The 13,721-nt window shown below is 50.3% G+C and overlaps 1 protein-coding gene and 1 non-coding gene across 2 annotated transcripts; one reads left to right on the top strand and one right to left on the bottom strand.

Annotated features, from left to right (window-relative positions):
• Positions 1 to 1,258: 1,258 nt before the first annotated feature.
• On the bottom strand, positions 1,259 to 3,191 carry ARL4D (ARF like GTPase 4D). Its single transcript, XM_090291084.1, has 2 exons — positions 3,095 to 3,191; positions 1,259 to 2,538 (listed from the first exon to the last, which is right to left on the bottom strand). The coding sequence occupies exon 2, from the start codon at positions 2,441 to 2,443 to the stop codon at positions 1,841 to 1,843; it is 603 nt and encodes a 200-aa protein (XP_090147210.1). The 5' UTR covers positions 2,444 to 2,538; positions 3,095 to 3,191; the 3' UTR covers positions 1,259 to 1,840.
• A 9,437-nt stretch (positions 3,192 to 12,628) lies between these two features.
• LOC149998539 (U2 spliceosomal RNA) lies at positions 12,629 to 12,819 on the top strand. The gene has a single exon (XR_016507294.1). It is a non-coding gene; the product is annotated as a U2 spliceosomal RNA (small nuclear RNA).
• Positions 12,820 to 13,721: the final 902 nt, after the last annotated feature.

Here is a 13,721-nt window from a genome sequence, read left to right as displayed (position 1 = left end):
GCCATGAGTCACAGGCATGTGTAGAGGGGGGCCAGGTAGCACATGTCCCCAGCAGAACCAGCCCAGCAGCTCTGTCAAGTAGGCCCCAGCACTGATGCACACTGGGCACCCTTCCGGATCAATGCACACTCACCCCTATCCTGGCAGCCATGGGGCAGGGGGAGTTGGGGGAGGTAGATAGCAAATCTGAACTGGCCCAGACTCAGCAGCAAAACTTGGCTTCTGCCAGCCTGGCTTGGAAGAAGCAAGTTCCTTAGGAAGGCTCCCCCAGGATAGGGTTGCCAACACCTTCTCTCCCTTCCCAGTTCCTTTTAGCTCATTCTGGAGCAAGGACCTGCTCTGGAGATCCCATATTTGCACAGAGGCTGGGAGTGTGACTCGGGGGCTGGGGGCTGGAAAGTATTGTGTTGGGTTTTTACTCATTACTCCCACCAATTAGGAGGATCTGATTCTTTTGTTATCTCACATACAGCAGGCCCTGACACTGGGGAGGAGGGGGAATGGGCACTCGGCATTCTGGTGTTACTATCACTGCTCAGATTGGTGGCCTATGCCTTCCCCCTCCTCTCCCAGGGTGGGTGTCCAGCAGTCCTCACTCCCACCAGGCACAAACAGCTGCTACTACTGCCCCTCTCCTGGGAGTAGCTATCATTTCCAGAGCTTAGGAGACTAATGGTTTAGTCACAGGGCCAGGCTGGCTCAATCCAGCCCAGGCTTCCCCAGCACCAGCCACTGCTGTTGCTGCCAATAAGCACAGTCAGCAGGTTGAGCACCCAAGGTGGCTTTAGGCCAGGAAGGAATTACTTTCCATTCTCACAGGATCCCTGCCCCCCAAGGCTGAAAAAAAAAAATTCAGACCAATCTGAATGCTGGGGAGAATGAAGAATGGGACAGAATGGCTCTTTGAGGACATACCTATATAGACCTAAGGAGGTATCCCCAGGGGCAAAAACCTAGGAACAGCTCAAACCAGCACATTTGAAGTTAAATCTGCAAGGACCAGCTTGTAGCAGCAGCAAGAGCCATAGGATGAGGGGAGGGGAGAAAAGTAGCAGGAACGAGAAGAACCTCCCCCCCAAATGGCAGCAATTAGGCAATAGATTGTGGGAGAAGTTCAACTCTAATTTTCCAAAGAGTGCTTGCTTAGAAAATTCAACTCCAAGTTATTCTCACCACCCAACCCCAAACCCCTGCCCACAGAGAACTGTTGCACTGTCCCCACGGTTAGGTAAGGAGAAGGGAAAATGCCAGGCCAAGGTTAGAGGTATAGTATCATCAGTCTTTAATAACTTATAGGTAAATGCTAAAAAATAGTTAATAATACAGAGGATACACATGGCTTATAAAACGGCTGTGGATCTACAAACATGGGGAGAGTCTTGGCACTTTCACACAGACACAAAAAGAAAGACTATTATGACTGGCATCCCTAGAAAAGCAGCCTGGGGGGACTCCCCAGTTGTGGAGATGGGTCAGAGACATTCTTGTTCATACCAAATGCATTCTCTAAGCAATTTTCCTTTGACCCAAAACACATCTAATCAACAAGCCAAAGAAAAACAAGAAAGAAAGTTGAGGTAGATTTGCAGTTTATATTGAAGCCTCCTCAATCCTGCAGCCCCCACATCTCCAGAGGGGAGGATGAGGGAGAGATGTGAGTAGACAGCCCACCTCACATCCCCCTCCCCAGCGCCACACCAGAGCAGGACACCCAGTGTGCTCCTCAGTCCTTCATTTAGGTGGACAGGTCCTGCACCCTGGGGCTGAGTGAAGGGTCAGAGGCTCTGCCTGGCTGACCAAATATGCACGTCCCTACGGGTGAGGAGGGGGCGGCCTGGGGTCACCGTCTCCTCTTGCTTCCCCGGGCTGCTTTCCTCCTCTTGAGAATCATCTCATACAGGCGCTCAAGGCCTGGCTGCAGACCCACCCCGTCCACAGCGCTGCAGCCCTGCACGTGGGTGAGTGTTGCAGCAGCCAGCTCTTGGACTGCCAGCCTCTTCTCCACCTCAGCAGCGCTCAGTGCCCCAGGCTGATCCTGCTTGTTGGCCAGCACCAACACAGGCACACCCTGGTTGTCTGACGCCCGGCTGATTCGGTGTAGCTCCACCTTAGCCTCCTCCAGCCGCTCAGCCTCGGCAGCATCCACCACAAACACCAGCCCATCTGTCCGGCGCGTGTAGGAGCGCCACAGTGGTCGCAGCTTCTCCTGCCCGCCAACATCCCACACTTGGAAGGTGATGCCACGGGACCCTCCCAGGGGCACCCGGATCTTCTCTGTATTGAAGCCTTTGGTGGGAACACTGTGGACAAACTCCTTGAACTTGAGTCTGTAAAGGAGGGAGGTCTTTCCAGCTGAGTCCAGCCCAATGACCACAACGTGCAGGGCCTGGAACTGGGGCAAGAAGGAGGTGGTGGGTGCCATCTCTGTCAAGTGGTTCCCCATGGTGAGCTCCAGCTAAGGTGCGGGTCTTGGGGCTCACAGTAGAGGCACGAAATTGGCCTTGAAATTGCAGGCTCTGTGGACCACGCCTGGGTTATCTGAACAGAGAAGGTTCATGAGAGAAAAAAAAGAAGAGATTAAACAAACATGAAATGTGCAACTTCTTGATCCTTTCCTAAATTAGCCACCCATACTTCCTTTTAAAAATTCTTTTTTTTTTCTAAGCAGCTGCAGGTGTAAGAAAGGCGTTCCCCTCTCCCCGGGACCCTTACAAGGGCGATGAGACCTAGAGTAACCCCCAGGTCAGGGGCACTGAGGTGAGTGAGGCCTGGGTCCGACAGACGGTCAGCTTCCAGCGCCTCTTCAGCTTGTGGTGCGGTAACAGACGGCCGCGACCCCTAAATCCCCCGGCAATAATCTTCGCGGGAAGGGGCAGGTTGGACAGCGCCCGTAAATTAAGAGTTAGCGTGCAGGCGCTGAGACCGGAGATTGACGCCTGCTCCCACCCACCCTCCACACGCGCCTCCTTACCCCGCGCGACCCCTTCTCCACCGCCCAGCCACACTCTTCTGCCAGCCTTCCTCGGATCGCCGACTCCAACTCCCCAGGCCCTGCACCGGGGCCGCCCCAGCCCGGCTTGAACATCCCCTTTACCTCGGTCAGCGGCGTTCTCCGGCGCCCCTCCGGGCCAGCCACCCGAACTGCCAAGCCAGACTCCAGTACTGCCTCCGGTGCGCAGTCACTGCCGAGCGCTCTGCGACTCGGCCTTAAAAACCTTCGTGTGACGTCACGCTGACACAGGCCAATCAGCAGCCCGGCAGCAGCGGAGCGGGCGTGGATCTGTGCGGGCTGCAGCCCTGACCTCGCAGAAATGAGCGTCTGCTCAATCTGTGACCGTTTTAATTGATCTTTTCCACCATACTCTAATAGTTGGTATTAAACTTGAGAGTAATCAGAGGTAGATAGTGGGAGGGGCTAAAGGAACACACGTGTGGCAGCGTTGAACGCAAGAGAAGTAAAGAGCTTAATTAATAATACCACCGCATTCCTGTTCCCCAGGCAGAGTTTTCCACCCACGTGTAAAATTCCTCCACCAGGTTCTTCCCGAGGGCTGCTAAGTCTTCCCCTTTTATCTTTCCTAATTTGATATTCAAACCTGTGTGAACCTGGAACCCCATAAAAGTCTAAACTCATTATCCTTATTGATTCTCACAATAACCTTGGAGGTAAGGATTGGTGTTGCTGTGTCTCACAAGTGAAGAAAGCTCAAAAGGGTTCAATGATTGGTCCAAGGTCAAACATATATAGTAAAAGGCTGAACAAGCACCTGCACCTGTCCCAATCCAGTGCCTGAGCCCCTGACCAATGAACTATCCCTCTGTCATGCATGAGGGTGTAGGGCCAGGCGTCCCTAGCAAAAAAAAAAAAAAAAAAGAACCAAACAAACAAACCTCAATCGCTGGTCAGAGTTCTGGCCCACAGATCCCCTAAGGGCCTCCCTCGTTCAAGCAGATAAAAACAGAATTCTTCTTTGTTCCACAGGGCGGGCATTTATTGGCCTCAACCACATGGTGTGCTCTTCATGAGTGGGAAAGAGGGTGTGCAGGCCACGGGGCCTGGCCTCAGAGGGCTTATTCTCTAGTGAGAAAGACAAGACCCACCCCTGACAGGTGTGGATGAAAAGGGTTCTACCAAAAGTAACCTCACAGGGTGATCTGATAATAAATTCCAACTTCTGTCTGCAGCTCATGTAGTTACACACCAAGAATATAACTTTTCAGTGAAAGGTTTCTCTTTCCCTTAAGCAAGCCCTGTCCAACATTTTTGTGGATTTGGTTAATATACCTTTGAAGTAAACTTGACATAATCTTATTGACTATACTGTAATCCAGTGGTTTTTCAACCTTTTTCATCACATGGCACACATAAACTAATTACTAAAATTCTGCAGCACACCAAAAAATATAATTTTTGCCAATCTGACAAAAAAAAAGTTATAATTTTGATTCATTCACACCTGATGGCTATGGTTGTGTTGGCTGCTATCATTTTCTTATTTGACTGTCTAAGGGAAAAGAGGTCAGTGCCCCTGACTAAATAGTCAGATATTGCATGTTGTAAAGATTCTTGTGGTGCACCAAGTAAAAATCACTGCTATAATCCAGCCCCCACATTGCTTTTTCACACCCTCATGAAATAAGTCCCTCTTACTTCCCTGCTTGGGGAAGAGTTTGCAACTTGGGGGCAAACTGACCAGTTTGCAATGTAACCTTTTCCTCAAACTCTTCCCCATCCCTACCCCAATCACTCTCCCCTTTCCCCACAGCCATTAGTCTCCATTTCCTTTATTTGCTCCCTCAGGCCTCTCTCTGCATCTATAAAGATAAGCAACCATTTTCATCTTCAAGCAGGATGCTGCCCCTTATAGGACCTCCAAATGCCATAAGTCTGGGAGAAGGTGGATGATTTACAGACCCACAAAATATGGAAGATATCGTGGGATACCAAAGGACTGATGAGCATAATTTTGCTAGCCATAGAAAAATCTGTTTAAAAAAAAAAAGGAAATCAAGCTTGTACCCTCCCTCTGGGGGAATATGGTTTCTTCTTTTTTCCCCCCATTGGCAGATAATTCCACTTTTAGATGCCTACAAAAAAGAAAAACATCTTTGTTTTGTGAGTTCTGGTATATTCTAACTTATACTGTATGTGATTACCTGGCTGGTTTGGCTCAGTGGATTGAGCGTCGGCCTGCGAGCTAAGTGTCGCTGGTTCGATCTTCCAGTCAGGGCACATCAGAGAAGGAAAACTCTGGTTCCAAAAAACCTCCGCTGCCTTGCGGCATACCTCTTCAGGGGAAAGGCTAAGGGAGTAAACCCCGACAGAAAATCCGGAGCCGGAGTCCCGAAGGCGGTTTGACGTTGTAGTCAACACCGGCAACTCCTGCGGCGCACCTGAAGCCAAGCTGTATTGACTCCGTCTTTCCCTTGGACCCTTCAGCTGCGAAGAGAGGGGGGGTCTGCTGCATGGGCAACAGCAGACCCTCCATATCACCCTGCCCAGGCTCTGTAGCTTCAGCTTCACTGGAGAGGACACTCCAGCGTCATCGCAAGATGTCGATTCAACACGGGAAGAGACAGATACCGTGTCACTCCCGAGTCGGACTGCACAGCCATTCTCGGCGGTGCAGATAGACTCTTAAGAAGCTACACCATCGTCTCTTGAGACGGACGGCTGCCGACGACGACGACGACTTCCCTGCTTAATTTTGAATACATAAAAGAAACCGCTAAACTGTCATTGTCGGGAGCATTTGAGACCTTGCACCCCAGCAATTGTCATCAGTTTGGGCTCAAATAAACTCTTATAAAAATTCTCTACATGTTGGATGTTTCTTTCATCAACACAGGGAACCCAGTGACAGTACAGGACAGTACACGTATTGAGACTTTGTACATAATGACTCATAGGACTTCAGAGAAGGGAGAAAAAGTGTCAAACGAAAGCTTCTGGAAAGGTTCTAGAAGTTAATTAGTCCTGTGTATAGGGTTGATTAGGAGGGACTCAGGACTGGGAGGCAGACTGATACAATCTGGGCATTTCTAAAGAGAAGATGTCACAAAGGGGAAGTGTGACCAAAAGGATAAGAGTGATAACAAGGTAAAAATGAAGGAGGAAAGAGGAATCAAAGGAAAATGAAATAATAACTCTGTTTTCATTTTTCCGAGGAGGCTAGGTTCTTGCATTTATTATGTAATTCAATATTAACCTTTTAAAGGCTATATTTGAGGGAGACTGGAAAAAGGGGAGAAGCAGTCATTGCCAGAGAAGAGGGTCTAGCCCTTCCTGCCCACTAGCTCCCCATGTGTTTAACACCAGCCTGCCTTGCCACCTCCTTCTTCCTCTCCCTGCTACAACACCAGCCACTTGGTTACGTCTAAGATGCTAGAATCCTCCTTGAATCTCTGAAGAGATTAAGACCTTAGATTTGTTAGAACCCCATTTGGGGGGCTTGCAGGGGGCTGCAAAAGCTAAGGCGCAGAGGTGGGGCTGAGCACAGTGAGTCAGGAGAGTGGAAGACAGAGCAGGCCAAGAGGTAGTGAACCACTGCTCCAGTGAGTGGCCACTGTGTGACAGGCTCTGGTCTAAGAACTTTGCATGCGTTTCCTTTTTTAATACACAACTCAACCCAAGAAATAAGTATGGTTATTCTAAAAGGAAGACACCAAAGCACAGAAATATTAGGTAATTTACTCAAGGTTACTCAGTGAAAACTTGGCCAAACTTGGCTTTGAAGAAATGTTGCAATGGCTACGAAACCAAAACCGCACAGAAACAGAGAACTGAAAACATAGATTGTCTTATGTTTCTTCAACAATCTTTGAAACTTCTTTAACATTTCTCCTGTATCTCCCAGGCCTCACACCCAAGAAAGAAATTGTCTCCTGATTATCTGATAAAGGATATGAAACTGGCAATCCTACCCCACCTTTCACCTTTTGTGTTGCCAGGGAAGGTGTTGATGAACAAATGGGAAGGAGAAGGTGGGGCAGGGGTGGGATGAAGAAAGGGGCCCAGCTTGTCAGGGTAGCACCAGATTGTGGACCTATCCCAATCATATCTCCTTTAAAAGGGAACTGCAGTCCCCACCCCCAGCCCTGGCCCCAGGAAGCCTTCCTCCATTAATGACCATTTGCTAAACTGGCATCATTCTCCTCTGCAGCCCTTTCTCACCACAAGATCACAGCCCGGGATGTAGTGCACTGGGGGACTCACTGCAAAAACATCCAAACATTTCTTTTTTCACCTGGGTCAGGGGATTCTCTGTGTCAGACATCCAAACATTTGTACATTGAACATTCACATATGGAGTGCCTGCTACATGCAAGGCACCACTCTGTGTTCTGAGCATACAGCCCTATATGAGATAAGGACCTGCCCTCATGAAATGTACATTATAGTGGGGAGAGACAGACAATGAATAAGCTAATTTCAGATGGTGATACATGCCATCAAGGAAAATAAAGCAGACACGTGCTTAAGAGTGACTGGGGGATGGGAACTGCTTTAGATTTAGGGGGTACTTAGGAAGACCTCTCCAATTGGTTGGACCAACATTAGAACCAAAGTTGAAGGGACAAGGAGTCAAGTAAGCATTCTAGACAGGACAGACTAGCTGGAAACTGTCTGCTTCCCCGTATTGGCTCACCCACCTGGATCAGATTCCAGCTGCTGTGCCACTGCCTGTCCGCAGAGCTGTCTCCCCCACCAGACTAAGCCTTGAGCCCAGCAGCTAGTTTTTCTCATCCAGAGCTCTGTAGTGCCCAACACTATGCCTGGCACACCAGGCAGTCCGGAAATCTCGCAGGATTTCGTGAGTGCATGAGGGAATGTGTAAATGTACTAGGGGATTCCCTGAGTATGGGACGCAAACATCCACTCCTAGCCTGGGAGTTTCTTGGTCTGGGGTCCTTGAGCCCTTGGGGGTTCTAGTGATACTGGGTTGAGCATTCTTGGCAAGGTCTGAGAATTATTGAACTTTAATGGAGAGGAGGGATTTCTTGGAGGAGAAAAACAGAAGCTAGGGGTTAGGTTGACTCTGGAGAGAGAGGCCCCCCTCGAAGCCTGGCAGGCTGAAACCCTGGGCTGAGAGTGATCATGAGTTCTGTCCTTCACTAGTAGACTGGCTTGGAAAAGCCGCTTTCCCTTGGGGATCCTCAGTTTCCTCTGCATGTGATGAGGGGCTTAGATGATTCCAGGTCCCTTCCCCATGATAGTCCATGCTCAAGCAGGGAAGAGGAGGGAATGGATGGAACTCCTCTAGGAAGTGGCTGAGGACATCCCTGTCCTTGTCTGAGTGCACACACGAATGGAGAAGGGTGAGGTGGGGGAGTGGATTCCAAGGAGCAGCTGTCAGCTTGGGAATCACAAAGACAATTTTTCAAACCCTAGCTTTGTTTCCTCAATAACATGGAGCCCTGGCTGGTGTGGCTCAGTGGATTGAGCGCCGGCCTGTGAAACAACGGGTCGCTGGTTCAATTCCCAGCCAGAGCACATGCCTGGGTTACACACCAGGTCCCCAGTTGGGGGCACGCAAGAGGGAACCACACATTGATGTTTCTCTCCTCTTTCTCCCTCCCTTCCTCTAAAAATAAATAAATCTTAAAAAAAAAATAACATGGAAAAAACATAACCTACCTCTTAAAATGAGTGTGGGGGGAAAAATGTGTAAAAGGGCCCCCTAGCTCCCCTTGTTCCCACCCAGGGGCCCTTTCACAGGCAACCCTTCGAAAACCAGGTCCCAGCGCTCATCCAAGGGCTGGAAAGCAGCAGACGCTGCCCCCTGGTGGATATGTTTGACACGGCCTGATTCCTGATGAAAAGGGGAGGAGGCGGAGGTTAAGTATTAAGTAAGGCTTCCTTTGCCTCCTCCTGGAGTCTTTCAGACAGGGTCTTTTATCTATTTTGGGGTTGGAAATGGCAACTTCACCCTCTTCAATTTTTTGTGTGGAGGTGAAATCAGATTTGAATGAACATTATTTGAACAGGAACTCTAATTTCAATTACATTACCCATACTTTTATTGAGAGCCTAATAATGACAGGGAAGGCCAAGGCAGGAGGAGGTGGCAAAACAGGAAGGTTACAAAGAGCTCAGCTGCAGCCATGGTGCAGCCTCTGTGCAGAAAGATCCACGTGGGGACAGATGTCCAGCATCCATTTGCACAGGAGCGTGGCCCTCAAGGGTGGCCTTGGCTGAAGGAGGGGACTTGGGTCGTCAGCAAGAAATAGCAACAAGGAGCTCCAAGAGGGTGATAATGCCTGGTGAGGTCACTTACTTGAATGATCTCTGATTTCATCAGGGGAAATAAAGGATTGCTCCCCTAACTCAGCATGAGCCCCTATCCAACAGGTCTAAGACAGATACAAAGGCAGATATAAAGTTCATCTCCAGGGGATGACCAAATTGTACACAATATAGCCTGGGCATTTCTAGTGACTACCCTGCAACTTGCCTAACAACTTGCCTTTCTTTAAGAAAACCCTCTGCCAAAGGCTCCTTTCTGCAGGCCTCTCTTGGTGCCCAGCCGTAATTCCCTCACAGCTCAGGTTCACTTGTTCCCATGCAGAGGTGATACTAGGGGATGTTCCACTGCCACGCCCTGTACCCAGTACCCACAATTCCTGAGGCAGGAAAGGGCCGACGTGGGCAGACAGCCATTGTCCAGTTGTGTACAACTTCAAACAAAAGGGCATACGCACCCCTAACTTTGCTGGCTGTTGCTAGAAAAAGCCTCCCTTGCCCACTGCCAGGTCAGACAGACTAACCTAATATTGCTGCTACTCACAGAAGTGTAGACTTTTGAAGCGAGTGCTTTTGTTTTGTAACTGAGGGAAAGGAGAGGGTGAGAGAAGAACTGAGGAGAGGGAAGGGTCAGAGAGAAGGGAGAGAAGGTTGGGGGTGGGGGGAAATGATCTCTCTCTCTCCATCAAGGCATCTCCAACTAGTTGTGAAAGCTGATGTGATGAAAAGAACACGGTGAAGCCATGCAAGAAGTCAGGGTAAAAACTGTGAAGGCAGGACAGCTGCAGGGCGAGGAAAAACAGATACATGCGGGGCCTACACTTGAAGAGGGCGACGTCCCCAGGTGGCAAAGCGCCCGGCAGCCCTCTCGTGCCTCAAACAGGGCACTCAGGGGCACCTGGAGTTGTCGGCCTTGGCAGGGGCAGCCAGCCATTGTCCGGCTGTGCGCAGGCTTCCCCGGCAGCTTTTGTGAGCAGTGGATGTGGCTGAGTGGCGGCCAGACGAGGAATGGAGGAGCGTGGCAGAGGCCCCTCGCTGACCACAGGGACAAAGGTCACGTCCACCCGTGTGATCTCAGGCCCCGCACAGTGGCAGGCACAGAGTAGGTGTGCACCGAAGAATCGGTTGAATCGAACGTTTTTTTTCAAAAGCCGGGATATCAGAACTTGTGGGGTTTTTTGTTTGTTTTTAAGAAAAGTCCAGAATAGGTCTAAATACATACATAAACAGAGATGCATATATTTATATATAGAACTGTTATATGACAAAGGTGGCATCTGAAACTGATGAGGACATGGGCTATTCCATGCATGATGCTAGGACAACTGGGCAGCCATCCAGAAAAAAACAGGGTCAGATCTGTCCCTGAACTCATATACCAGGACACCCGCTACGTGGGACAGAGACGGGATGCAAAAAGATCAAGGATTCCAAGGAGGGCGGGCAAAGGATAGCAACACTGGCTTCACGGAGAGAAAAGAGTAGCTGATCTTCAGCCCAGGAGAAGAGGCGCAAGTCTGCTCACAGTAAGAGACCCCACGGGATATCGTGCGTTAAGTCTGATGACCTGATGGTTGGGCATAATCATTACCACAGGCCGGGAGGTCTGCTAACTCACTTTCTACAGGGACAAATCGCATTGTTTAATGTTTATCCACCTTCTCATTCAACCAAAAAGATACTAAGTGTCTAGCACATGCCAGGCACTGTTCTGAGCACTGGAGATATACACATACACGTGGACAAAAGAGACAAGGATTCCCCGCTCTGGAGCTCGCACGCTATCAGGCTAAATTGGGTCAACAAACAAGTAAATGTCTAAAAGCGTCAGGTGCTACGAGCCACGGAGCAAAAGGTGCCACGCGGCGGAGAACGGGGGCTCCTGGGTGCACGAGGGAAGACTGAGCACAGGACAGTGTGCCAGCCGTCAGTATTCTCATTTTGTAGGTGAAGAGGCTAAGCTGCGGAGAAGTGAGCTGCCCGAGATATTTTCCCTTTGTGTTTGGTTCTTACAGATATATACTGGATGCCGGTCATGTGTCATTATTCCTAGCAATGACGTCTACTAACTTCTCATCTCATTCTCTCCAGTTTACAGGTGATCTGTGGGAGGCAGAGGGTGAAGCGAGGAGGCCGAGTGGCGTACTAGGAGATACGGTCATTGAGGTACACAGCGGTGAGGGCCCAGGTCTTCCAGGTCCACGCTCTTTAGCCGCCACACCAGACGGCTTGGTCCCCGTCTCGGCTGACCCGAGACTCGCGCGGCAGGCTCGGCAACACTCGCTTCTCATCGTGAGCGGGACACACGGCGACGTTTTCTCTTTCTCTTGGTGCCTTTTTCTAGGACCCACGCTCTCGGCTTCACCGGCGGATTCCGCCTCTTCCACGAACCAGCCCTGAACGAGCCGTGTGGTTTTGGGCAAGTTGCTTGACCTCTCGGCCTCAACTACTCCATCTGCAGGTGAACTTTGCGAGTTTGACACACGAGGAAAGCACTTAGCACCAAACGGTAAAGTGTTTCCTATCGTGTTGTCCACAGGCCATGCAACACGATGCAGGCTCGGTTGTTTCAGTGTCACAGCTACGACCCTGAAACTTCACTGGAAGCTCGTGGGCCACAAGGGTCCACATTCTAGACGACTAAACCAGGTGGCCTCACTAACTCTATTTATGTACCCTCACTCCCACAAGGTAGGCATTAAGGTTCCCACTTCTCAGCTGGGGACCCTAAGGCTCGAGAGGTGAAGGAGTTTTGCCCAAGTGCCCTGCCGACAGGCGAGGGCGGGGGTCCTGACGAGCAGGGAGGGAGTCAGCCCTCGCAGGGCCGGATGTCCGGTATCAACTCTTCTCTCTGCAGCCCCTGCCAGGCGACCCCGGACAGGTGATTGTCGGCCGAGTCCGGGGCCTGGACCGAGCCAGCCCCCGGGGAACCCACTTGTCTTCACAGCGATGACCTACCGGCTCCCTTCGGAACTAGGGCCCCTCTGCTCCAACTCCGGTCCACCGACCGCGCGGACCGCAGACGCCCAAATCTCCTTGGTTCTGTCATTTCGCGCGAGCTGGTACGAAGGAAGAGCTCGTCCACTTGCCCAGTTTCCGCTCATGCGCGCAGCGGTCGTCGACCGGTGGGGGGAGCGAGAGCGACTCTCACGGAAGAGGCGGAGCATGCAAATTAACACCGTCCCTACAGCCACCGGGCCAAGCGGATATAAAAATTCATTAAAAAACGTAGAGAACTGAAAAAACTCCTCACAGGGTGTAATGTATTCTTTATATGTGCCAAGATACTAAGGAGGTGAGACTTCGCTTGGTGGTGGCCTAGCTCACCGTGAGTGTAATAGGGGTGGCAGGAAGAGGATGCCGGCGAGGGCAGACTAGACTGGTATCGCTTCTCGGCCTTTTGGCTAAGATCAAGTGTAGTATCTGTTCTTATCAGTTTAATATCTGATACGTCCTCTATCCGAGGACATTATATTAAATGGATTTTTGGAGTTGGGAGATGGAATAGGAGCTTGCTCCGTCCACTCCGCGCATCAACCCGGTATTGCAGTACTTCCGGGAACGGTGCACCCCCTTCGGGGGGTTTATGTATACGGTCTTTAATAGCAGATGTGTGGTGCTGGTGGGTTGCTATCAAGTGTTTCTCGCCTTGCTTGTCTCTCAGAGTTCCTCGGATGGTTGTCTCTTAGTTGTACGCGGTGGAAAGAGTTTTGAGTTGAGCTGTTTGTCTTCTTCCCATCGCAGTTTTCTTCAGTTCTGCTTTGTCGATCTGGTTTTACCTGTCTGCACTGGAAAAACTACATACTTTCTTTTTCTTCCGTCACTTTCCTTCTCAAGGAGCTCTTCAGTGTTGGGTATATTAGGAAGATAACTTAACTATATTCTTTCTCTCTGAGATTTGGGTTGCAAGTGACACGGCTGGGCAGCTGCTGGAATAGAGACTGACCAGAAATAGTTCCTGCGCTCAGGGAGCGTCCTACCCAGGGTCGGGACTACGGCACTAGGGCATCTGTCCAAATGGCCGGAATACCAGGCCGGACAAGGAGATGAACCAGATTAGCGAGCAGAGGTGCTCTCTCTCTCCGCCCGCCCCCCTCCCCCCGCCCCGTCTGAACAGAGATCGTGAAATGGGGAGCCTGAAAGGCCATGTCAGGTTGCAGGCAGGCAAAGCACATTCTTCTCTACTGTCTGTCATCCGTTCGTTCAACAAATATTTATCAGGTGCCTCGTAAGGGCCGAGCACTGTCCCAGGTGCTGAGGCTAGATATGCAGCAAAATGTCTACCATCAGAGTGAGGAGCAAATAAGCCAATAATGTACGTATATTTGTGAATATACTCCTGTATCTATGTGTCTCTGTGTTTATATCTATGTACCTCTACCTATGCCCTGTGATGATTATAGGTGTCTACAATGACTTGGAAGCTGGGAGAAAAAGCCAGGTAGAGTGGGATGTGAAGCAGGAGTGCCCAGGATGG

Source organism: Furipterus horrens, unplaced genomic scaffold (genome assembly GCF_987537825.1).
Source record: "Furipterus horrens unplaced genomic scaffold, mFurHor1.1.pri manual_scaffold_11, whole genome shotgun sequence".
NCBI lineage: Eukaryota > Metazoa > Chordata > Mammalia > Chiroptera > Furipteridae > Furipterus > Furipterus horrens.
This window is presented reverse-complemented; position numbering and strand designations above follow the sequence as displayed.